Source organism: Peromyscus leucopus, chromosome 1 (assembly GCF_004664715.2).
Source record: "Peromyscus leucopus breed LL Stock chromosome 1, UCI_PerLeu_2.1, whole genome shotgun sequence".
Taxonomy (NCBI): domain Eukaryota; kingdom Metazoa; phylum Chordata; class Mammalia; order Rodentia; family Cricetidae; genus Peromyscus; species Peromyscus leucopus.
Window position 1 is genome coordinate 156,884,773 of NC_051063.1, and position 25,758 is coordinate 156,910,530.

General features: G+C 55.8%; 1 protein-coding gene across 2 annotated transcripts in view; it reads right to left on the reverse strand.

Annotated features, from left to right (window-relative positions):
* The window catches only part of Kcnc1 (potassium voltage-gated channel subfamily C member 1), a 42,268-nt gene extending 17,948 nt beyond the window's left edge, over positions 1-24,320 (reverse strand). Inside the window, exon 1 of one of the 2 annotated variants that reach the window (XM_028880188.2) lies at positions 23,469-24,320. In XM_028880188.2, the coding sequence (XP_028736021.1) occupies positions 23,469-24,038 (570 nt within the window). In that variant the 5' untranslated portion in view covers positions 24,039-24,320. The remainder of the gene's footprint in view (positions 1-23,468) is intronic. The other variant, XM_028880189.2, reaches the window with a different exon arrangement.
* Positions 24,321-25,758: the final 1,438 nt, after the last annotated feature.

Sequence of the window (25,758 nt, forward strand, 5' to 3'; positions counted from 1 at the left end):
CAAATGTGTTGTTGGCCCCAAACAACCTGCCCAGCTCACCATCCACCTGGTCCATCCACCATTGCCCACTGCTCAGCATCAGAGCATCTCCCACACAGAAAAGCCTAGCAGCCGACAGCCATGGAATGGGGCCCTTGAGTTGGGGGTCACCATGGGAACTGAAGCACAAAACACCACCACTATCCCTCAGAGGACCTGTCTACTCTCACGGGCCCAAGGCCACTTCCTACGTGGATGTTCAGCAGAGTGACCAAGTCATTCAGGGACAAAATCTGACAGGGCCAGCCTTGGTCCTCGTGTATGGGGTCAGGCTGTCTGCTTAGGGCACAGCCTGGGAGACATTTGACAAACTGGGCAGAGGGCCCCAGGACTTAGCAACAAGGACAAACGGATGGGCCCAGACTCCCTGGGAGTGTGAACAGAAAGCTCTGGGGACATCTGGCCACCCTTTGATAGAGCATTCAAACATTCAGTCATAAAACAGCATATTGATTGAGCACCTACTGTATACCAGACATCACATTACATAACCCCGCCAGGAGTAACCGCTCTAGATAAGGCTGCCCACACAGGGTCAGGCACACAGTAGGTACCTACTAGTGGGGTGAAGACACCGACTGTGTGCTGGCACATCCTGAGCCACACCCACCTTACACACCTCCTGTTTCATCTCCTGTAGCCCGACACTAACTCTAAGGCGCCCCCCACAGAGTTGTGCTGCCCCCCACCCCCATGCATGTGTTGTATGTGAGCATCCATGTCCACAGGCGCCATGGAGGTCACAGAAGGACATAGGTGTCTTGCTCGCTCTTTTACTCTGCTTATTCCCTTGAGACGGGGTCTCTCACTGAACCTGAGCTGTGCTGGCGGCCCACAGCACCAGGAATCCTTCCTTCCACCTCCCCATTTCAAGGGCGAATCTGGTGGGGGTCAAAAGAGGTGGGATGGGCAGAGGCTCCCGTGACAGAGGCGGCCGTAGAGGCCCTGGGGAGACTGAGGAAGCAGATGCACGAGCGCAGGGCCCTAGGAACGAGAGCAGACATGTTCTTTTCATTTACGTCCCAGGTGGCTCGGATGCCCCCAGGTCCATTGGCCATTTGGGATTTATGAGACAAGATGAGACTCACTCTTCACGTGGCTCTGACGTTCAAGGAAGCCCATGGGGGGAGCCTGTGAAGCAGGCCATCTGAGAGAGCAGAGGCCTGGGCGTGGCTTCCATCCAGCACAGAGTTCGAATCCTAGCTCTGCCATGGCTAGTCTGACAGCAGGGTGGTAACCTCTGGGGAATTTAGTCACGTGGTCCTTGAAATGGGACGATGACAGACACTCCAGGAATTAAAACGCTTGAGAGGCATGGAGGAAATGCCCGAGGCCCGGGACTTCCTGGACTCAGGGAAGAAGGATGGGGTGCGAAAAGTATGGGGCCCCGAGACTGCCCGTTCCGTGCTCTGTTGAACAGGAGTCGGGCCACGGTTCCTCTTCTAACACAGCCCTTAGGGGTTGTTTTTCCCAAATCACCGGAGGACGGGGAGAAGAGCTCCCGCGGCAGCGAAGGGGAACGTGTGCTGCATTCCATCATCCTCCCCTGATTTTGTCCTCTTCCTGTCTCCAGCTGCCTACTAACTACAGACAGTCTGGACTGCATGGACCACACTCGGTGTGCCCGGGACCCAGAACTGAGGGCGTGGCCGGCCTGCAGAGGACAGAACGGCCCGCGGAGGACGGAGACCTAACACCGCAGCCGATTCCAGCTTTCTGCATCGAGTGCCTGACTTGGAACTGGGAGAACTCGGGGCTCAGGGTGAAGGACAAGCAAGGTCACAGTTTAAGCGAGGTCTGAGCGGTATAGCTGCCTGAGGATTTCTGGTAACAAGATGAAGGATACCGATAGCCAGCGGGTCTCTAGTGGGCTTTTCTGGCTCTTTCCCCACATGGACATATAAACCTCTGCCAACCCAGGGAAGCATCCTCTTCACGGGAGCATGAGGTCTCTGGGGAAGAATCTTGGCCCTAAAGTCTGAGTTCTCAGCGCTAGGTCAGTCCCCACTCTGCCCCATAACCCTGTGCTGCGCCGCATCTCATCAGCTCCTTGAGGCAGCCAGATGGCCATGGCCATGTGACAAGTCATCACGGCTGTGCCCCCACGAACCCATCTGGACACGTCACCATGGCTCCAACCTCTGTCAGCCACAGGCAGGCAGAGTGGCAGAGACCCAGGTTTGGAAGACACCCGAGACCCCAGGAAGGCATACTGAGGAACAGACGGTAGTGACAACAGGTGGCCTGCCCCACCTTTGCAGTAATACGTCAGATTCAGGAGTCCACCATCGTCCCACCCACATGGGACCTTCCTCAGACACCAGGACAAGTGCATCTCCCAGTCTACGTACTCAGCTGCCGAGTCAGCGACTGCCTGGGAACTCGGCTAACCCTTTGGGGCTTTTATCTGTTATCTCTGGAGGTGTGTCTTACACGCCTCACGCCTTTTCTAGAGAAAAACCAGACTGGAATAAGATAAGCATGAACAAGTACCCAGATCAGGAAGCCGGACCTCCGGAGGGGGCACCTGGTGATCCCCTCTGCTAGTGAGCCTGGGACAGATGCCCCTGAGGGTGACCACCTGCAATGGTCACTGTGGCACAGCCACTCAGTTGGCTTTGGACGCCTCCAGGAGAAGTGTTCGTCTCTTGTCTAAGTCAGCCTCCACCCCCGGCCCTCCAGCTCCGCCCTCTGCAGTGGACAGAACACATTGCTTTGCCTCCTTACAGGGACAGCCACACCCGGGGTGCCGGGACCCCCTGAGCAGGCGGTCTTCCCACCAGGCCTCCTTCCCACTGCAGCTTTGGGCCTCCTCCTCACACTGTCTCAGGCCTGCTGATGTTAAGCGTCCACAACAGGACGGCAGGCAGGGTTTGAAAACAGTTTTCTCAAAAATCTCTTTGCCTCAGCACTTACCCTCTGTACATTGTTTTCACATCTACCCCAAGTTGCCCTTGAAGGAAGACATCTTTCCACCGTGGTGGCGACAGATACAGACTTCTACCGTTTACCTCACATCTTCCTAGTTTGAATCGCATGTGAGCAACACACACACACACACACACACACACACACACACACACACACACACACAAAACCAAAAACAAACAAATAAAAAAAACCCAAAACTGGGTCATTAGCAGTATAGTTTCAACTGTCCCCATTCAGCAGATGAGAAAACTGAGGCTCTGGGCTCCATGGAAGAGGTAGAAAAGGAGTTTATCAGGAACCCACTAGGGAAACTCTCTCGAGTGTCCACACTCGAGTGTCATATGGGATCCTGACTCGTGTGTGTGTGTGTGTGTGTGTGTGTGTGTGTGTGTGTGTGTGTGTTTGGGGGAGGGGAACAAAAGGTGACTCCAGGAAGGCAGGCACGGAGAGGGAAGCAGACACTGCCTCTGAGGGACCACTAGTGAGTGCCCACACGCTGTAATTATCGGCTGGACAGTCCCAGGGTGTGCGGATACACCCGGCAATAGCGGTAGCAAACGGAGCCGTGTGTCTGGCAGGTGAGCTGACATTTATTAAGCAGCCGTGGAGAGAAAAACGCACCTACATATGGTGTCAAGGCCCCAGAGGAGAGTGTACAGGACATGCGATGGGCCTTTAACAAGCCACGGGGCGAGTGGTTCGCACAGAGGCTGCAGGGAGGGCGAGATCAATGGAGGCAGAGAACGGAGCCAGCTGTCCCTGGGGCTCCCGCACGTCCAGCTGCTTCTGGCCACTCAGTCTCTTCTATTCTACTTTTTGGGGGCCCCTTCTCCAACCACTCCTTCTCCACACCCTGCTCCGAGCCTCACAGTGGAAGGATGCCTCTGAGAGCCATCCTGGCTCCTCTTCTCCATCCCCCCTCCACTCCCCTTGGGCTGATTCAGTTATGACTTTTGGTCTGGCTCCCACCGGGAGAGCATCAAACGGCACACTCCCAAAGGCTTCCCCCTAAATACAGGTCTCCTGTGCCCACCTCCCTGGCATCCCCAAGTGGTGTTCTAGTAGCTCGCACAAGCTTAACCTGGCAGCTAAACTCCCAAGCACCCACCACCCCCACAGGCTTCTCCATCTCCATCCTTCCAGGACATTCTTGCCAAAATCCTTGCAGTCATCCTCAACATCTCTTTCTGTCACACCTCACGTTTCATCCGGGAGGAGATCCTGGTGGTTCTGCTTAAACCCAACCTCCACTCGGAGCCCTCTCCACTCCAACTGCAGCCACCACCCCACCTCCACTGTCTCCCTGTGGCCTGTGGCATGGTCTCTGCACGCATCTCCAGTTTCCAACATTTCTGGTGCACACAGCATCCACACGAACTTCTTAAGGCATACATTCAACTGTGCCATTTCTCTGTTGAGAACGCAGCAAGGGCTCCCGTTTCTCCTGTAGGAGACGCCTGCTTAATCTGAGCCTTTGTCCCCTTCCGGTCTTCCTTCCTACCAAGGTGCACTCTGGCCTCTCCTCCCACATCCGCATCTTCAGACATGGTCCTCAAATGTACTGGACACATGTCTGCCTTAGGCCCTCCACACCGGCTGGGCCCTCTGCCTAGAATGCCCCTCTATCAGCATCTCAGTGGTCCATTCCCTGGCCATCAGATGAGACTAAAATCTGAACCAGCCTCCCCACAGAGCTGGTCTTCCTTATCCTTCTTTTCTTCCCAGGGTATAAGTGCATCATCTTCTAACACACTAACATCCAAGCTTCACTGAGCTGTGATTTACATACAATAACATTCGCCCACATTTAGAGTCCAGTTGGAGAGGTGTTAATTCACACGCTCTGGATTAGTTTTCACGAGGATGCAAGGTCTTGGAGGTAGCTGGCCCCACAATTCTTGCCTGGCTCTGCCTCAAGGCTCAACCAAGCTCTCCATTTCGTAGGAGAAACAAGGACCCTTGCCCAAACCAGGGAGCACCAATAGTCACAAACGACTTTCCCATCTGTGCCTCTGCATGTGTGTGGTCATGGGCGCGCGTGCGCATGCGCACACACACACACACACACATACACACACACACACACACACATACACACACATGCTGATTCCTGTGCCTCAGTCCCCCGCCTGCATGTCCCTGCAACAGCGTCTCCCTGCAGCCATCTGAGGATGTGAACCAGCGCTCTTGTCCACACACGCAGGACAGGCAGCCACGGATTCACTGCTGTCTGTGTCCACAAGAGCACTTGCTTCAATGACAGTACATCTGTCTCCAAAGTGGCGAAAGGGTTGTCATTCTTCACAAATCTGTGGCTAAAGTGGCCGCCGACACCATCCCTAACCATTCTCTATACCTCCGTCATCAGAAACAGGCACGCTCAGCCTCCACAGAGATGGATGGACAGTCAGTGGGCTCAGGGACTGAGAGCAGACCGGGTCTATACTGGTAACTGGGGTGCCAACTATGGTTCACCTGTACACACTGGCAGTGGACACAATTCCTTTCATCTCCGTGACAATAGGAACAGTTGCTACACGAAGACCTCAATGTCCAACAGACATAAGCATGACATGTCTCGCTCATGGAGGCAGACACAAGGTCACCGGGATGCCTTTCCGGTGAGGAGGCTGACCAGTTGAAGGTGTTGGTGCTGTCCTTCCATGGCATCTGGCCCAGCCATCGGACAGAACAGCAACAGAACAAGGAATTCAAAGCCTGGATACGGGTGCTAGATTTGGGACTTCGAAAACCTGGGCATCGACACTGGAATCTGGGACGCACAGGAAGGTGATGAGACCATGTCTATTCCCAGCATCCTGAGATCACTCAAGGTGAGGAGAGACATGGGCTGTGTGACTCCCGGTGCCACCCACTCCCTCCCCACCCCACACCCAGGCCTGGCCCAGCCAGTCTGGGCTTTAAAAAGCACAAGGAAATGTCACTTTCCTTTTGAGGAGGTGTGATGGGAGGAGATGGCCTGGGCAGTTTAACAGTCGGTTTATTCAAAGGTTGGGAACAGTGACAGAGTCTCCAAATCCTGAAGCTTGTTTTGTACCCAGACTGGACCCAAGTCCCTTCCTCAGCAAATGCAAACCCGCCCTGTGCCAAGCCAGAGGCCCCAGCCCATCTGACATCCGTGCCAGTTTCTGCCAGAGCCCGTGGGACTCCTGTGTCTGCCCAAGCTAGGACGAGGAGTTGGCCAGGGTTGGCTCTGGGTTGGGGGTCCAGCATCCAGCTGCCTGCAGCTCGGGCCCTGCTGCCTGAACAAGCCACCCACTCTAACAGGCTGGCTCATGGAGGCTGCCTGGGCTCCTGCCTCAAGCTGCTGACTGGCTTGAGATGGACACATGTAGGTGGATACCTCCTGGGAGGAGAAAGCTCTGAGGACATCTGGCCACCCTTTGATAGAGCATTCAAACATTCAGTCATAAAACAGCATATTGATTGAGCACCTACTGTGTACCAGACATCATTACATAACCCCTCCTGGAGTAACCGCTCTAGATAAGGCTGCCGACACAGGTTCAGGCACATAGTAGGTACCTACTAGTGGGGTGAAGACACCGACTGTGCGCTGGCACATCCTGAGCCACACCCACTTACACACCTCGTGTCTCATCTCCTGTAGCCCGACACTAACTCTAAGGCGCCCCCCACAGAGTTGTGCTGCCCCCCACCCCCATGCATGTGTTGTATGTGAGCATCCATGTCCACAGGCGCCATGGCGGTCACAGAAGGACAAAGGTGTCTTGCTCGCTCTTTTACTCTCCTTATTCCCTTGAGACGGGGTCTCTCACTGAACCTGAGTCGTGCTGGCAGCCCGAAGCACCAGGAATCCTTCCTTCCACCTCCCCCAGAGCCCGTGAGGCTTATGTGGCCACACTCAACTTTATGTGGGTGCCAGGGGTTCAAACCCAGGTCCTCCTACTTGCACAGGAAGTGCTCTTATCCCCCAAGGCATCCCCCTGGACACCATGGTTGCCTTCTCAGTTTTACAAAGGAAACCGAAGCTGAAAGAAACAAAGTCATCCATCCATGGTCACATAATTGGGAAGCAATGATGTAGTCAGGACCGGAAACTCAGTCTTGTCTGGCTCAAGGACATGTGCTTTTGACCACACTCCTACCCTCCAAAAGACATTTACTGAATGGATGGGTTGATGCAGAAACACTGTGCCGGGGCAAGTGTGTGTCCATGTGTGCATGGCCACCGCTGTGCGTGAGTGTAGGAGCACACGTGTGCAGCTGTCTGGGTGTCTGCATGTGGGACTCTCTTATAGAAAGGCTTTCCCTGTTGTCTTGGTCTTGTGTGTGCAGGAGCTATACTTAGCCACAGCCGTGACTGTAATGAGCAGTTAGCTGCACACCAGGCACTCACTGGGACCTGGTTTCCCAGGGAGATTGCTGGGGCCAATGTGTGTATGTGTGTGTGTGCAGGGGGGTGCAGCTTGGTGCTGGGGAATGCTAGAACAGAGCTGGGGGGTGGCTGGAGCTCACATTACTGTGCTTTGTGCAAACGAACAGCCCTAGCTCCAGCTGGAAAAGCATGTTCCATGCTGCGGCACCCAAGCCTTCCTCAGGTCCTGCCAAGCTTACTGACTGGCCGTTCGGGCCCACAGTCCCTTTACTGCCCTTGCTAAGCAACTGGAATAAAGTCTTGGGTCATTGCTAGAGTCTGGGGATGGTAGCAAAAGCAACAGGAAGATGGTAGCACTTACTCTAACCGAGGTCTTCCTGGGCCTCAGGAAAACCTCATTCTCTGTGCCCTGTCCCCCGCCAGCAAAGCGGTACTGCATAGTGTGCTCGCACTGCATGTGTGTTCGCACTGCATGTGCTCACGCATGTGTGCTCGCACTGCATGTGTGCTCGCACTGCATGTGTGCTCGCACTGTATGTGTGCTCGCACTGCATGTGTGCTCACACTGCATGTGTGCTCCACTGCATGTGTGCTCGCACTGCATGTGTGCTCGCACCGCATAGTGTGCTCCCACTGCATAGTGTGCTCACACCGCATGTGTGCTCACTGCATGTGTGCTCACACTGCATAGTGTGCTCCACTGCATGTGTGCTCACACCGCATAGTGTGCTCGCACTGCATGTGTGCTCGCACTGCATAGTGTGCTCGCACTGCATGTGTGCTCGCACTGCATGTGTGCTCGCACCGCATAGTGTGCTCGCACTGCATAGTGTGTTTGCACTGCAGTGTGCTCACACGCATAGTGTGCTCCACCGCATGTGTGCTCGCACTGCATAGTGTGCTCGCACGCATGTGTGCTCGCACTCATGTGTGCTTGCACTGCATGTGTGCTCGCACTGCATGTGTGCTCCACTGCATGTGTGCTCGCACCGCATAGTGTGCTCGCACTGCATAGTGTGCTCGCACTGCATAGTGTGCTCGCACTGCATAGTGTGCTCGCACTGCATAGTGTGCTCCCACTGCATGTGTGCTCCCCCTGCATAGTTGCTCACACTGCATAGTGTGCTCGCACGCATGTGTGCTCGCACTGCATGTGTGCTCGCACCGCATGTGTGCTCATACTGCATGTGTGCTCCCCCTGCATAGTGTGCTCACACTGCATAGTGTGCTTGCACTGCATGTGTGCTCGCACTGCATGTGTGCTCGCACCGCATAGTGTGCTCCCACTGCATGTGTGCTCCCCCTGCATAGTGTGCTCACACCACATAGTGTGCTGGCACTGCATAGTGTGCTCACACCGCATAGTGTGCTCCACTGCATGTGTGTTCACACTGCATGTGTGCTTGCACTGCCTACACCACTCACCCAGGCTGGCGCCCAGGAAAAAATAGCCTCCCTCCCCTTAACAGATTGAAACTATAGCATGCTCAGTGTGCCCTGGGGTCTGAAGGCCAGACAGCACTCTGCCTTCTGGTGGCTGTGGAGAAGGCAGTGCTGACAGACCCCACTTCTCACCTCCGAGAGTGGGCCAGGCCTCTAAGATCAGTCTCCAGCCCTGGCTCCCAACCTTCTTCTTCCACCTGGGAGCCCACCTCTGCCTCAGGCAACCCCACTTTCTGCACCCACGTGCTCCACGGCTCTGCCCTCAAGTTCTCAGCTTTCAAACCCTCGTCTCTAGGATGGGAGGGGAGGCCGTACTTCCTCCTTAGCCTTGAAGGTCAGAAACAGAATTCTCTCTCTTCAGACAGCAGGAAACCAGATGTCTTCCTCCTGCCTCTGTGCATGGGCAGGAGACTGAGTTCCCATACCCATGCACGTAACACCCCCCACACACACACACACACAGATACACACATCTACCTACCCATCTGTCTGTACGGACAGACATACATTCCTTCATCCCCTCACATCTATCTCCATACATCCATTCACCTGTTCATCCACCCACCTACCCCCCCACCCCCCACACAATATCTTCCCACGAACCCACCCATTTATCCATCCACCTCATTCCCACCCAGCTGTGTATGCCCCTCACTCTGTCCATTCATGTTGATGCACATACACATTCATCTTTTCATTCATTGTTTCTTTCATCTGTCACTCATCTGTCCATCCAACATGCCATTCTTGACCACTGGGCTACCACAGCAAGAAAGAACACAGACGGGTCCAGCAGCAGATTACCTTAACTCCCAAAATAAGACCTGGGTCTCATCTTCTACTAATTACCAACTAGATGACCTTGGCCAAATAAGTTCATATCTCTGTACCTTTTTTTTCCCATTTTTTTCCTTCATCAATAAAGTGGGCATGTCAAACCCTTCTACCTCACAAGACTACTTGGAAACACACCGTGTGAACACAGATCTATTGATTTCCTGGTCTACCCAGGCACTCCATGGTCTTAGGTGTACTTTGTACCTTTGTGGGTTTCTGTTGAGTCCAAGAAACCTGTACCCCAGTAGAGCATTTAGAAGGCTGAAGTAGGGGAATGTTTTCCAGAAGCAGCGAGGACAGAGCAGGCTGTTCCAGGAGTGAAGCTTGGGAACCACTCCACAAAGGGGGGCGGGGGTAATCAAAACTTGCCTGCAAGGATGCATCCATTTTACAAAAGGAAGTGATGATACCTTGCCCCGGGAAACAGAAAGCAAGGGCAGCCAGAGAGCTGGGCAGGACAGGAGCAAGAGGAGGCTGAGGAGCCTGTAGGTGAGGGGGTGAGGGGGCGGCAAGAGCAGAATGCACAGGATTTCAAGGGGAGTAGCCACCAGGCTTCAGAGAGGGCTGAGGGCACTGGAAGCCACCGCGATTCCTGATGCTTGCACTCAAATCCCCAGTCTGCTAGAGAGAAAAGAATACATCTCTCTGGTGACAGCCAGGCCTCCGGAGACACAACTCCTGCTGCCCAAAAGGGAAGCCAGTGCCTGGCATTTCTGACCTTTGTGCCACTAAATATATCAGTGGTGACGGTGGTTCGTGGCCCCGAGGTTGTGAGGCCACCAGGCTTCCACATTCTGCATCTCTGTGGCTCAGCCAGGGCCTCACTGTATACTGAGGAACCTAAGCCCAGGCCCAACTGCTGCCGCCAGATCCTGCCCTCAGTAAGTCCCGTTCGAGCTGCCAGGAACCAGGCCAGGGGCTCTGCTCCTCAAAGGCTCACCCTGCCAGGGATACACACTGCTGTTCCCATTTTTTCACTTGAAGAAATGGGCTCCGTTAGATGTCATCTGCCCAGTTCCACACCAAGGCAGAGTGAATACCACACCCCAGGACTGCCTTGTCTCTTCCCTTGCCCTTGACATGGTGGTCTCTCCCCATACATGGCCTAACTAGGAACCACATTCTCTCCCCCAAATCTTCTTTCTGCTGCTGATTGTACTGGCTTCTCCAACCCCACTACGTATACCTTACGGCTAAGGAAATGAAGGCCCCAAAATGCATTGGCTGGGCACCAAATGTGTAGGCTTCTTAGGAGCCAAGTCAGGAGTATCTGGCTCCATGAGGAAGCAGCCTGCGAAGAGCTCCCCTCCGGCAGATGATGTGAGCCCTCACTCCAGGGCTCCGGTTGGCTCCCCATGGCCCAGCAGGCAGCCATGTTCTTCCCAGCTGCCCAGCGAGCCCCTGAGGTTGAACATACAAATTCATCTTTAATGAGTGAGACACTGGCCCTGGTTTGCAGCTGTGCGCTGGAGTATGTTTCCAACCCTGCCCCTGGCAACAAGGCTCAAGAGCAGGCCCCTCTACCACCTCAGAGGTCAGAAAGAAAAAAAGTCCCCAGAAACCTCCCGGCAGGCCTGGGACTCCATGGACGTCACTCCAGTAATACCGGCTTCATTTGTAGACAGTAGATGTGTGTTCTAAGAACCACCAAGACTATCGACTTCAGAACGCCCTCAAAAAACACCTTCCTGAAGAAATGGTGAGAATGATCTAATTTGCACCTGTGCTGGCCACGTGCAATCTGTAAAGCTCTCTGTGTCTTAATTCGCTGGAGTCCTACCGCGGCTTTCCGTTTCCTCCCACTGGTGAGCCAAGGTGGCTGAGGACTGCAGAGACCACATACCTTCTAATCTCCAGCTCTAGGATGGACCTGGCTAGTACGGTCCCCGGCCTCTCCCTTAGTCGCTTTCATGACATACTCTGTAGTGGGGAGCCCATGAGCAGCTATGGGTCTGGAAACGACCACACGAGCTTTGTCTGCCTAACCCTTCACCAACTTCCCTCTGGCCTCACACCCAGCTCTGGAGCCAGCTCACCATCCCAGTCTGTGGCAGCTAGGGTGGCCGGTCTTCGGAGAGGAGACAGAAGCCACCAAACAGCCAGGCAGGAACTCCCTTCAATGAAGAGCCGGCCTGTGTGGGCTGCTGTGGTCACGGAGTGGGGAGGTCACTGCAGGCACGGAGAGGGTTAAGCTCTGGAGCTGGCAGGCTTGGGGAGGACACCAAGGCAGAGCCCCGACCCCTGCCACCCTGCAGGAAGTCTGTGAGGAGCACAGCCCTTTCTGAGCTACCACCGTCCCCTGGCTTTCGATCCGCCTTTGCTGTGCCTAGAGCCCCGGACCGTGCTCACAGGTTTGTACATCCAACTCACTCTGCTGCCCAGATGTCATGTGACTCTCCTCTCTCGCCTTTCCCTCACGACCAGCTCTGCTAAAATTGCCATCTCTGTGGCACTGGTTCCCCTTGGGCATATTGCACATCCACTGTTCTCTTTTCAGTTTCTCACACTGCCATGGAAGGTCCCAAGGGCACCAGTTTCTGACTGTTTCCTTCTTGGCTTGATTACTAACATGACTCCTAGCCTGGACAGCAGTGGCCCCCCCCCCCACAGGTGGTATTCTCAGTAGCTGCTGGACAAAGAATTGACTAAATCAATACAGAGCACTAACAGTAGCCCTGGAAGGGTTTCCATGTGCAGACGAGGGGCAGGAGTCCCTTCGTGTACCACGGTAGACGAAAGCGAAGGCGTGGGACGCGATGGGCTGTGGGGAAGGCAGGAACGGAGCTGGCAGCCATTGGGTGAGAGGTGGAAAGGGCATCTGAGGCCCTGCAGAGGCTAGGAAAGTTTCCCTTGTCTGCCATCATGCTGGCTGCAGTGGCCTCAGCCTGGGCACGGTGAGGCTGGCTCCCGAGTTCAGCTGTCTGGGGCTGCCCCTGCTAATATTAGCCTGTCCCCACCCGCCTGGCGTCAACTTGGCGGGGTAGCCCAGTCTGAGAATGGGTACTGTCCCTGTCCGCTGGCACCAACAGCAGCCCTCATCCCTGGTCCCAAGATCCTGCGGCTCTGGGGTCCAAGGACCCCGGCCACTGCCCCTCCCTGGACTTGAGCGCTTCCTGACTGAGAAGCTAAGGTGTGTGGTCTCCTCCACAGCCAGGCCCACCACACTGGCACAATGTCAGCATCTCAGGTCACTGAATTTGGCTCTTGGCCAGAGTCTGATGTCAGCTGCCTGCCCGCCTGCCCTCCCTCCCTCTCACCCAGCAGGTGGACGGACGTTCTGTTACCTCCCTCTAGAGACAGAAGAAGAGCAGGGATGAGTGGTCCATTGCAACAGACAGGGAGACTGAGGCTCAAAGGGAATGGGACCTGCCTGTAATAATGGGAGTCTCATGGGAGAATCCAGGTCTGTCTCCCCGAGTGACCTCATGACAACCAGATCCTGGGAGACAGTCTGGAAACTGGAGTCCTGTGGACCAGGAAAGGTTAGGTGGCCCGTGGAAGAGGTATTTTGTAGGAGATTTGAGAATTCCAAGAAGAAAGCAGGTGGGATGCAGGGGAAGGTTTGGGTCTTCCAGGGCCACTAGCTGGTGAGAAGATAATGAAACCCACAATAATTAAACACTGATTACGTTCTGGGTTCTGGGCTGAGTGCTTAACACATTTAATCCTCCCAACTTCCCTATGAGTCAGGAGCTATTAATAGCCTTCTCTTGAGGCACAGACAGGTTAGGGAACTTGTCCAAGGTCACACAGCTGGTGAGTAGTGGGGCTGAGATTTGACCTCAGGTCTCCCCACTCAAGAGGCCCGCCCTAAGGAGAGAATGGGACTTTGTCACATTGCCAGGGTCAAATAGCCAGGAACCAATGGTAGAGAGCTGTTCTACATTTATTTTACTGAATGTATGACTGAGGCTCCAAGTAGAGGAATTTGGGGTTAAAAAAAAAATCCTTTCTAGACCTCCAAGAGAAGAAGTCTGTTTTGAAATCCAGCGTCTCATGCCTAGAACTTCCCACAAACATACCTGACAGAGGAAAGAGGACAAGAGGGGGCAGGGAAGATTCATTGGCAAAGGTAGAAAACCTAGCTGGCCTTCAAGAGAAAGAGAGTCAGGGCTGGAGAGATGGTTCAGTGACTGAGAGCACTGGCTGCTCTTCCAAAGGACCTGGGTTCAATTCCCAGCACCCACATGGCAGCTCACAACCATCTGTAAGTTCAGATCTCCAGGATCTGACACCTTCACACAGGTGTATATGCAGGCAAAACACCAATGCACATTAAAAAAATAAAAGAAGAAAACAATTAAAAGAGAGAGTGTCCCAGGAGAAGTTGGCTTAGGCTGTGCCCTGCAGGGCTCAGGAGCTTTTGTGTGTTGGTCTTGGATCTCTGATTGGGAGTACGCAGGCTGATGCAGTGGGAGACAGGAGTTTGGAGAGGGCCCTGGATGTGAACACCTTCCTTCATCCGTAGGCCTAGAGTGCTTGCAGGTAGCAGAGGTAACCACACCCTGATCTGGGCATCATAGCAGTTCATCACCACACCTTGGTCTGTTCATCATGGCCCCAGTATGGGAGAGGGGGGATTCCCAGATAAGGAAGGGGTTCAGTGAAGGGTGGACCCAAAGGCATGACCCCTGTCCAATCTTGAACTCTGATCCTACCATCGCTTTCTTCATTTAATAATTTCCTTTGTTTTCAGACGAAACCTTGCTGCGTACCCTAGGCTAGCCTCACCGGAGTCCTCCTGCTTCTGCTTCCTGAGTGTGGAGAACGACAGGCATGCACTGCCGCCCCCCACCCACAGCCTGATTACTTGACTTTCAACCAATATTTACTTAGCACCCATCTTGTTCCAGGTACGGCTCTGGGCTTAAGGGATGCCACCGCTGGTAACAGAGGCTAAAATTCCTGGCATTATGAAACCCACACGCTAGGAGAACAAACAGGCAAGGCAAATGAGGAAAACACACAGAATGTCAGATGCCCACGAGAAAACCGTGGTACCTAAAAGGAGGGGACCTGGAGGGAAGCTCGAGGAAGAGGAGGCAACAAGATACGTGAGTGGGGCCTGTGCGGGGGGGCCTAAGAAAGAAGGTCGAAGGGGCCGTTCTTACAGACATTCACAGTCCCTGGAAAGAGTCAGGCTTCTCCTCTGAGGGAGCCCAGAATCCCAACTGAGATAGAACCAAGGATGGGGTCCAGTAGCCTTGGTTAGGGTCTTGGGCAGAACGGGGTGACCAGGGCTGAGATGAGGAGGCCAGAAGGCCGCAGCAATAGTTTTCAAAGGTAGCTCAGCTAGAGAAGTTAGAGGTGATGGGGATGTGGGTGGACTCTGGATGAGTCTGAAGCTGGCATATGAGGAAAAGGACCCAGAGGACACCCTCCCCACAAAGCTGTGTGTCGAATGGAGGCAGCTGGCATTTGCCGGGAAGGGGTCTCACCCCCAGGCTTCATCATCTTGCCACCAGTGGGGCTGCAAAGGAGGATCAGAGTCACAGAACTGCTCTGCCAACCTACACATACTATCCAGTGGTCCACGGATCCTGACACCGCCACCCTTCCTAGGCTCCGAACCACTGCCTACATCAGGACCCCTCAGCCTCTAACACACCTGAGTCATCTGGGGATCCTGTTAGGACGCAAGTTCTAACCAGGCTGTTTGGGGTGGGGCTTGAGACTCCATTCTAACAAGCCCCAAGCCAACCCCCATCAGCTCATGTTGCTCATGGTCAAGGGGCCATGCTTGGAACAGCAGCCACCCATGTAATCCCCGTGACAGGAACTCTCCCCTGCTAGCATTAATGTCACCCAGGAATGGACCGGGCTAGGAACAGAACCTTTGCAGGACACAGTCCAGCAATCTGAACTTCTTGAAGCACTCCAGGTAGTTCTCAAGGGTCAGCCCAGACAGGAAGGTCCTCCAGAACCTATCCCTCAGCCTCCATGACAGCCAGGGGCAAGACTTTTACCTTGTCCCACCCAGCACTCCTTTCTGAAATAGTCTGATACCACAGGTCCCCTCTGAATGGCTTCCTGCTGCTCCCTGAGGGCCAATGGCCAAGGAAAGAACCCTTGGCAGAGGGAAAGAGCTGGTGCCACTGGGCTGGAGAAGCACGCCCCAAAGCAGTGGTATCTCAGGTCTGAACCTGCCACTGGGCTGGTGGCCTACCCAGCAGGGGAGTAGCTACTATGCTTTGAATGAATGAATGAATGAATGAATGAGCACAAGTTGAATGTGCCAAGTGAAAAGAGGCTCTGAAGACCCTTCCCTTGGGCTCCTTCCCACTTGCTGCCAGGATTTGTGTCCAGAGAACTCACCTATGTCCTGGAGGGTAGCTAGGCTGGGGTGTGGAAGGAGAGAGAGGAAGGACTCACTTGTCTCTCAGCTCCCTTGGGAAGCTGAAGTCCAGGATTCTTAAACTTCTGCCATGCCAGGCCCACAAGGCTCTTAGTGCTCACTGAGATCAACCTTCCTGAGTGACAGTGGAGGAACTAGCCCCAAGACATAGGATCTGGCCCAGAGCAGCTCAGTAGCTTTAGTGTCAAGCTATAAATCCTGTTCTGGTCTAGTTGTCCGATGCCCACAACCTGGAGTTGGTATGTGATCTCATCTGTCCACATCTGATGGTCTGTACATCCCTGGCTCCAGGCCTTCAGAGGTTACCCACTCAGGTCTAGTGTAAATTGTACGAGCGTGGTGCCTCGGTACCCAGGGCCCTCGGTCCAAAAGGAGGAGGCTGGCGCAGCCAGACAGCCAGGCTGAGAGCTGGGAACTGAGGAGGGCAGATTGCATGCTCAAAAGGGAGCAGAAAGCACAGTAAGTGTGTGTGGAGGGGGGGAGTAGATGAGCAGAAGTCCAGAGGTGAAAACAAAGTCCGAAGGGAATCTGACCAAAGGGGAGAGAGGGAGACACGGTCCGGGACCAGGGCAGGCCTCAAACTCAGAGCTAAGGAGCGGCCAGCATTGTTTTCACACGACGACGCACACAAGGTAAGTTTCCATCTTCCTTGGTTCCTCTGCCATTTCCTGAGGGACCTAGCTTATACGAATGGGGGTGGGAGATGGCTGGGCACTGTGGGGACACTTCCTTCTTTGAGAATACCAGAGAGCTCCTTTAGCCCAACTGGGACATGGCCCTTCTGTTACAATCCGGGTCAGGGCTTGCTGAACAGGATCCCGGGACAGGTTTGGGAACCAGATGGAAGCAGACGCCTGGAGCATGGCAGGCTGCAGACCCCAGCATCTCTGGAACAGGCACAGAAGGCAGACCCTGAATTCTGACTGCTCTGCGCATGAACTAAGGAACCTTGGACATGTGACTCCACCTCTCTGTGGCAAGGGCATGGAAATAATAATGTTGTCCAGGGAATGCTGTGAGAACTGGATGAAGACCTGTGGATCTAGCCCTTTAGACAGCGTGACATGCGTAAGCACATTAATAAAAGGTGGCACCGAGAAAGGGAGATGATAAGCAAAATTTGACTTGGAAGTTGTTAGGAATTTGGGCCAAATCCTGGACTCACTGACCAGAGGAGTCTGGAGCATCAGGATTGGGTCTGGGAGGGCAAATGACTGTTTATTCTACCTCCATCTGGAGAGGAAATGGGGGGGGCGGTAATAAGAGAACGGACAGTGCACCTGGGTGTGGTCTGTAGTTCTTTAAAACTGGGAGCCAAGAGCAGCAGAGAGCCCGCACTGTGAGTGTGGGTCCCACTGACGCACGTGGTGGTGGGTCGTGCCTTCCCCTCACTGAGTCTGTGCCCTCTGTCCTGGGAGAGGAAGGGGGCAATGATTTCCGCACAGGCCCCTCCTCCTGGGCCCACCTGCGCACTTCCCGTAAGATGCCACTCTAAGGAAAGAACTTCACTGAGCTGACTTAGTCGGAATGCCCTCCACGGTACCCGAGCACTCTCATCCCTCTATTTCGTCAGGCTTTTCATCTTTCACCACTCCTGGTAACGTCTGGTGGCACTAGCCTGGCTTCCATGAGACTCCAGTTACAGCTGGTACAGCCTTAGGTTTCCTGGTGGTGATTTTCCATTCACGGACTCCTCTACCCCCACCCTCACCCTGCTCCTCAGCTGCCGACCCCCACTTACTTAGGCTAGTGCTCTCTTCACAGGTGAGCCCAATGTCTAGCCCCCCACTGCAAGGTCCCATTGTATGGGCCCTTGCACTCATGGTCCTGAGTACAGTCTGCTTTCCTCTAGACCTTAATCCATGCCCTCGGAGAACTTTTTCTTCAATAGTGGTGGCTGAAGGTGTCCCGAGAGCAGCTGTGCGCCCCCATCCTCTGCACACGGCAAGTCCCCTCCAACCAACTAGCTCTCCTCAGCAGAAGCTGGCGGCCACTGCCCTGGAGTCTCTCGGGCTCTCCTTCGCCTCCCAGCCACCTTTCCAGATGGGAGCTAAGACTGGGGTGGTGGCCAGGCCGATCCAGGAGTGACAGCAGGGTGCGGCTTAAGGCCCTGACCTTTCGGTCCAGAGTGGAATACACTGGTCATGAGACTGCTCAGAATAGCCAGAGGCACTAAATTCAGCTGTCGTGGGAGGCTTGAGGTCCCTGGCTCAGGCAGTGGCCCCTGGAATGAGCCCCTACCAGAACCCTCCCCCACCTCCGAGACAAGTCTTGTCTCCCCTGAGAGACTAGGCCAACAGCCCTCAAAGCTTCTAATAGCAAATGCCAGACCTCCAGAGCACTGAAGCTGCCCCCCCCCCCGGGTGGCAGACTCCAAACCTTCTCCAAGCTGGGACTCCCAAGTGCCTGCAGAGCTTGGAGTTAGGGATGAGGGCTCCCCACCTGCTCACCTGTGACCTTGAGAAATCGCTCCTCTCTGGACCTCAACCTCCCCTCTCACAATAGCTCCTACTATACTGAGTGTAGAGGAAGCTTAGAACCTGGAGGAGATACACCTGAACTGAGCACGGCTTCTCATGAACGTCCAACCACCAACCAGATTTTTGCTCTGAAGGGAGGGCCCCTGGGACTGAACCCTGGTCCAGTCTATCGGGGCCAGGAAGGATACGGCTAAGGAACTGCTTTTTAGGTGGGTGTGAAGAATAAAGGAGGGGAGAGAGCTAGGAAGAAAGAGCCCTCCTGGGGGAATGGGACACTTGCAACTGTAAGCAACTAAGCCAGGTCAGACGATCCTTCAGTGATCGGTGACTAAATCCAGGCAAGAGCACATTGGAGAGTCAGGCTGGACCCAAGAGGCTCCAGGATGAGCCTGGGAAGTCCTGCAGGCTTTGATGACCTGGCCAGTTTTTCAGGTCAAGGGGCCTTTGTGTTTGCCAAGTGGAAAAGTGGACTGGAAGGACCCGGGACTAGAGTCGGGGGAAATTCGCAAAGCTGCTGGAGAGGTGGGCGCGAGGGAGCCATGGTGGTTTGAAGTAGGCACCAATGATAGCGGAGAAGATGAAGTTGGGAGACGGCTGTGAGGTGAGACAACAGGGCAGAGCCACAGCAGAAACACCAGCAAGATGATAAGACAAGCCACAACAGCAGCCGAAGTTCCTGACTGTCTCCTGCGTGCCTGTGGCCATCCACGGTCACCTCGGAGACGCTCTGTGTGAACCCCTGTGGTCGGTCCTCAAGCAACTCTCTTCATCAGTGATGGGGCTGAAGGACTCCATCTTACCGGACACCTAGTCTGTGGTTTTCTTTACTGAAAGGCCTTGGGGGCTTGAAGGTACAATAAAAAAAAAAATACAAGGACTCCTGGCAAAGCACGGTGGCTGGGCGGGCCATGCGGCTGCTACGGGGGTCATGCTACCATGACAAGTATGCCCTGTCCTGGGGAGGAGCCAGCTTGCTAAGAAGTCCCTGTTAATAGTTCCTTCTTTACCTCAGGCCACAGCCTGGGCCCCAGAGTTGTCTTTGGCTGGGCTCTTCACTCTAATCACTGGGTGACTCCCTCCCCAGAGAGCTAAGAAGAGTTAGTGTAGTCATTAATTCCCAAGGACTAAGGGACAGGGCAGAGAGGCAGAGGGACGGGAGTCAGGTGGACAGCAGAGAGCACAGAGGTGGGGCTTCCCTAGCTTTGAGGTTGTTGGTAGTCATCAGGTCAAGTGGGAACTGATGTCACCACACTCACACACATGCATATGTTAGGGACACTCTTGGCCCGAAGCCTAGAGACCATCGCTGGCCCTGATATGACAGTGAACAAGGCTCCTGGCAACTTGTAAGTCACAGACGAAGACCCGAGCCTCTGACCTCCGCTGACTCTCGAGGAGGTGAGGAGGGCAGGCTCAAGCCAGCTGGTCTCACACGCCTGCTCTCATACCTCTTCAACTTTTCACACAAGAACTGCACTTCCTCTGCCTGCCAAGGCCTGCTCAGACCTCAGTGCCTGCCCAGTGTGACTTCAGGAGGCAGCTTGTCCAGGACACCCTCATCCCCTCATCCACATAGTTACACCACCACTCACACCTTCCACGTGTCTGAGGCTGCAACACCCCACAATCCAGATCACAAGTGGGGCTCAGCTTGCCCCAGCTCACCTCACTCCCCAACCCCTATTCTGGAAGGACAAGGGGCTAGCTGTTCCGGCCAGCACTGTTGCCCCTTATAGCTCCAGTGGGATATCCTGTCCCAACCAAGGAGCCCCCATCCTCCACAGCCGATGTCCTGATAGCTCCTTAGGGGAAAGCGACCTCCCTGCTGGCCCATACATCCACAACTGGCCTGGGTGGGACATACATCTTCTGAGGTATGGCATGCAAGGATATTCTTCAGTCAGACAGCCCAGGAGTCCCAGGAGATGGAGCCAGCAGGCAGGGAACCTACAGATTATCACCTTTTTCCAGGTACACCCCGGCCACACAATGTCTCACACACAAGCACTAATGGCAATAATGACACACATCTAAGATCCCTCTCATACAAAACACACATTGTCACACATGGGGCCTCACAGCCTCTTAACCCACAGCCACACACACTCTGCCATACAGAATATGCACAGGTCGTGTCGCACACATACGCTTACACATACACCCAGCTTCACACGTACACTTCCACACCTGCCCACACATCTCTGAGATACACTGACCTGGAGTCTCACATGCAACATTTCTCTTACAACATCCTTTTTTTTTTTCTTATTACACACATTATCTCATAGAGTCTCTCTCTCTTACACACACACACACACACACACACACACACACACACACACCATCTATCAACACACATACAATCTCACATCCCATTTCTTTGACACAAGGATCTCTTTATATTCACTCTCTCAACACACACACACACACACACAAACACACACTTGAACACACATGTGTGCCCTCAGAGTCACACTCACCTACCATAGTTTTATTCTTACACACAAGGAGTCTCTCACACACCCACACAGAAGCTCACGCACAAGCTTTTCTAGTTTGTATTTCACACACACAGACTATATCACACGTGAGATTCAGGTCTAGAATCTAGAGAAAAAAAAAATCGGATGCTAAACCCAGACCCACCAATCTGAGGCTTTTCCAGGCTGTGAGGGGCGGAGTAAACAAAGGTAGCAGCAGGGGGGGCAGCATCAGAGGGAAGGGAAGGGGGGAGGAGGCAGGCAGCAGGCTGGTCTCTGCGCAGGGCTGCAGAGAGGCAGCGCAATGCAGTCAGGCTGGCCGGGCGGGTGGGCAGCAGGAGCCTGGTTCTAATCCCAGCTCTGCCTTAAGTGCTCCCTCCCTCTGTGGGTCTCAGTGTTCTCGTGTGGTGCCGATGCAAATGAAAAGGCCCACATCCTCTCTGCGAGGCTATCAGAGGAAGAAAGCAGCACCGCTGTCCTGAGTGGGGCACCCACTCACACCCACCTGTACCCCAACACCCCACCGGCCACCTCTGACTGCAGCTTTCCCTGGTCTGCTCTGCAGCGGACACTCGGGGGAGAGTTTCTCGACTTCTCGGCCTTGTGGTCTTAGGCCGACACAGCCTGTACGTAGGTGCTGTGTTTGTCTCCACTGAGTGAAGCGACCCCACAGCCCCCGAGTGGGTGGAGAGAGCAAGTGACCCTGCTGACCCTCACCTGCCCTGCAACATGGGTACACTGATCAGGGCAGCGTCCAAGGCGGGGAGTGAGGGGCTCAGCTCTCTGTAACTACCCTAGAGAAGTTGGGCCTTCTTGGCCTCCCTTCCAGGGGCCAAGGTCAAATGTAAGTGGAGGGCTGCTGTAACCCAGGCCTTGGCTGAGCCTGCCAGGCATCTCTCCCAGCCCATACTGGTTCATTCTCTCAGCCTCACGTTCCAGCCCCTCCTCACAGCTCAGCATAGCCTCCAGTTACATAATCCTCTAGCTGTAGTGGCCTCTGTCATCTAGGGGGTGGGGGTGGGGGGTGGAGAAGAGAGGCCTCCTCTGCAGGGTCCCAGGCCACCCTGAACCTTTGTTCAGGGAGCCAATGGCCATCTCAGGAGACAGCAAGGTCCAGGAGGTTTCGATTCAAATTTTCCTTGAACTTCCAGGTTGACCTTGGCCAAAATCCTGAGTGGCAACATGGGAGGCCACGTGCTCTCTCTCCGCATCCCTGCCCCCAGCACCTGTTCTAGGATTCGAGGTGTGAGTTTCTGAGCCGCTGTCTCCAGCCCACGTGCCTTTCTGTTTTATCTTAGCATCAGAGCTGTCAGGTGGCTGCCTATACAGCCCTTCCCTGTCCTGGGCACCTCAGACCCCTCCCCCAGCGCGTATCTGTCTACTGATCTTCTGTGGATGCCAGCTCCTCCTCATGTCCCCCTACCCCAGCTCCAGCTCAGCCTCCGGGTCAGCCAAAGAGAAGGGGCCTGGAGCAGTTAAAGGTAGCCTGCCCAACACTCTCTCTCTCTCTCTCTCTCTCTCTCTCTCTCTCTCTCTCTCTCTCTCTCTCTCTCTCTCTCTCTCTCATCCTTGGTGCTCTTCAGGCCAGAGAACAGAGCTCTGAAAGGCCCAGAGTTTGTCTTCCAGGGTAGGTGTCTCTCTGTGGGGTCCACCATCCTCGCTGTTCTACACAGGAAACTAATCCATGGAGGCCATCTGCAGGGCCAAGGTCAGCAACAGAGTGTCCTTTCTCTCTAGTAACAATTTGCTGTTTCTAAAGGGGTGTGGCTGAGGAAGACACGCCCACTCCACACACTTCCTCTGGGTACATTTCCCCTTAAGGTTTGCCTGCCTGCCTGCCAGCCTCTTGCCAGGGGCCAGAGGAAGCAGGAACCTAAGGCCTTCTCAAGCTCTTCCTCTGGACTCTTCCCAGACCCAGGAGGGCAGATGTCACAGAGGTCACCATTCTGTGCGCCCCACCCCCAGCCCAGAGCCACCTCAATCATCAAGCTCTGAATATGCGCGAGCCTTCCCAAGACCACCTCCTCAGAAGGCTTGAGGAAGGTCCCTGGAGAGGGGAGGGGCTGTCTGTCTCTAGCTTCCCAGCAGGCTAAGACACCCTCCTTTCTACCCCAGAGACTCCCTGACCTGGGAAGAAGGAAGGAGTCCCCCTCCTTCCCCAAAGGGCAATTCACACCTTCACAGTGTACATCTGCTAAAGGCACGGCTGGGCACTAACAGGAGTGTGGGGTGTCATGTACATTCAAACATACACATATGCTCACTTGTTCCCACATACTTTACCCATCCAAATACACACCAGTATGCTTACATAAATATGCATGGCAGTCTACTCACACACACACACACACACAAACACCCATTCATATGCTCTCAAACAACCAGCAATACAGACTCAAGTTCTCTCTTACACACTTACACGCACACACCCCCTTCAGTTCAGAACTCTCTGGGAACTCACTGTCCATTGCACCCTGCCCGCGGGAAGCGGCAAAAGCTGCCTTTCCGGGTCAGGTCCATCTGATGGAGAAGCTGTCACTTACCCGCGCATAGCGGGATGAGTAGGGGTCCTCGAACAGCGCCCAGATGCGCGGCTGCCAGCGGCGCCAGAAGCCGCCAGGCCGGCCATCTGGGGAGTCACTGAGTGCCAGTCTCTTGGTCATCTCCAGCTCGTCCTCGCCGTCGCCTGAGTCGCCAGGGCCGTCGGCATCCGCGTCGTCCGCGCTGTTGTCCAGGGGCGCGCCACCAAAGCTGTCCAGTGCCTCCTCGGCGTCGCGGTGCTGGCGGTACGTCATCCAGCAGCAGGGCTCCACGTCCGTCTCGTCGATGCCCCAGAAGGCCAGCTCCTCCTCGTAGAGCGGACCACACACGTCGGCCGGGCAGTGTAGCTTGCCGGTGCGGTAATAGTTCAGGATGTGAGCGAAGACGCCCGGGTGGCGGTCGAAAAAGAATTCGTCGGCGCGCGGGTCATAGTCGAAGTGGCTGTGGGCGTCCGGCTCCGCCAGCCAGGCAAGCCGCGTGCCGGGCAGCGTGCGCAGCGTCGAGCGGTACGTCTGGTGGCGCGTGCCGCCCACGTTGATCACGATGCGCTCGCTTTCGTCCCCTTGGCCCATCGCGGCGCCCCCTTAGGCATGGCGCGGCCCAGCGACACCCATGGGAGCTGCCGCCAGGGGGAGTTGGCGACGGGGAGGGGGGCGCGGGGCCTCTTCCCCCTCCCCCCAGCCGTCGGGGGGCACAGAGGACCGCGGCTCTGGCCACCCACCCCAACGAGCGACCCAAGCTCCCTCAGGGGGAGCTGTCCGTCAGGTACGGGTGCAGGGGTGTGTGCGCGGGCTCCCAAGGGTCTCTAAGGCACCTAATGTGAGAGGGAGCTGGCCTGGCTGCGGAGGAGGCAGAGGAGAGGAAGGAGGGAAAGAGGGAGGGAGGGAGGGAGGGAGGGAGTGGGGCGGCGCTCAGCGGCGAGCCCCGGGAGGAGGGGAGAGAGGGTGGGGGGGCCGGGCTCCGGGTACCATCTCAGCGGGAAAATGGAGAAACCGACACAAAGCTTTTTAGGGGAAGGTCAGCTGCTCCGTTCCGGGGGCCGGACCAATAGACCAACCCTAGCAGGGGAAGGGGGGGGGGGCGGGAAATCCGCGCTCGGCTCTGCGGTGGTCGCCGCAGCGCGCTCCCGGTGCAGTGGGCACGGATGCAGGCTGCTCTCCTCCCTGTGCGGCCGGTCCCCTTCGGCTCTCCTTGCCTGGCTGTCTATTCCCCTCTGTGGCGGGTGCAGCTGCCCGCCCGCCCTCCTCGTTCCTTCTCCCCGCCTCCCGGAGGAGATGGCGGGTCCCCTGGGCTGGGGCACCTGGGTGCTGCCCCGCCGGGCGGCCGCTGAGCGCAGCGCCTGATGCGCTCGCCCTGGGTCAGGGGTTCCGAGGGGCTGCGCTGGGACTCGGGCTTCCGCGGCGGTGCTGAAGGGACAGCTCCCGGACGGCTGTTGAGCCGCGCTGGGCCGAGCGAAGGTTCTCCCGGCCCGGTTTGCTTGGCGGGGCCGGCGGACACTGGCTCCGGTGTCTCTGCGCCCCGCGCTCCGCTCCCTGATCCGGGAGGGCGGGTGGCGCTGGCAGCCGAGGCGAGGGGCGCTGCCGAGGTCGGGCCCGGGAGGCGGGGGTGGTAGGTCCGGGCGCGGCGCAGCGAGGCTGGCGAGGCCAGGGAGGCGAGGCGCGGAGCGGCCACTGCCGCCACCGCCGCCGCCGCGCCGCTGCTGCCTCCGGGCTGCTGCTCCGCTGCCTGCTCGCTCGCTCGCTCGCTCGTTCGCGCGGTCCGCGTCCAGCCCGCGGCTCTCCGGACACGGGCACACGGCGCGCGCAGCCGCACTCGCCCCCGGAGGGAGGCGCCGCGCTGGGTCCTAAAAAGCCCTGGTTCTGCGCCCCCCTCCTAGGCCCGCGCCGAACCCGGCCTCCCTCAACCCCGGCACTGGGGGCGCCCGCCCTTCCTTGCCTCTCGCTCAGTGGGGACCCGCCGACGCTCCGCCCTCGGGGAGCTCCACTAGTTGGGCGGAGGCTCCCAGCGACGTCTGGGCCCGCGCCCCCGGGTCACACAGAGGTGAGAAGGGCGTCGGCCAGCTCCTCTTCTTCTAACCCAGGAGACATCCGATCCTCTGCGCAGGCAAGCCATTCCTTAACCGGGACTAGTACTGACCTCTCAAGGAATCCCTTAATACCGACCCTTCCCAGGAAACCTGAAAGCGCCATGATCCTTCCAGAGACATCCTCTTATAGGGACTGCAAAATAGTACCTTTCTCACCATCCCCCTGTCCCAACTCTCCATTAATGATTAATCCTGAGCGCCCCTTA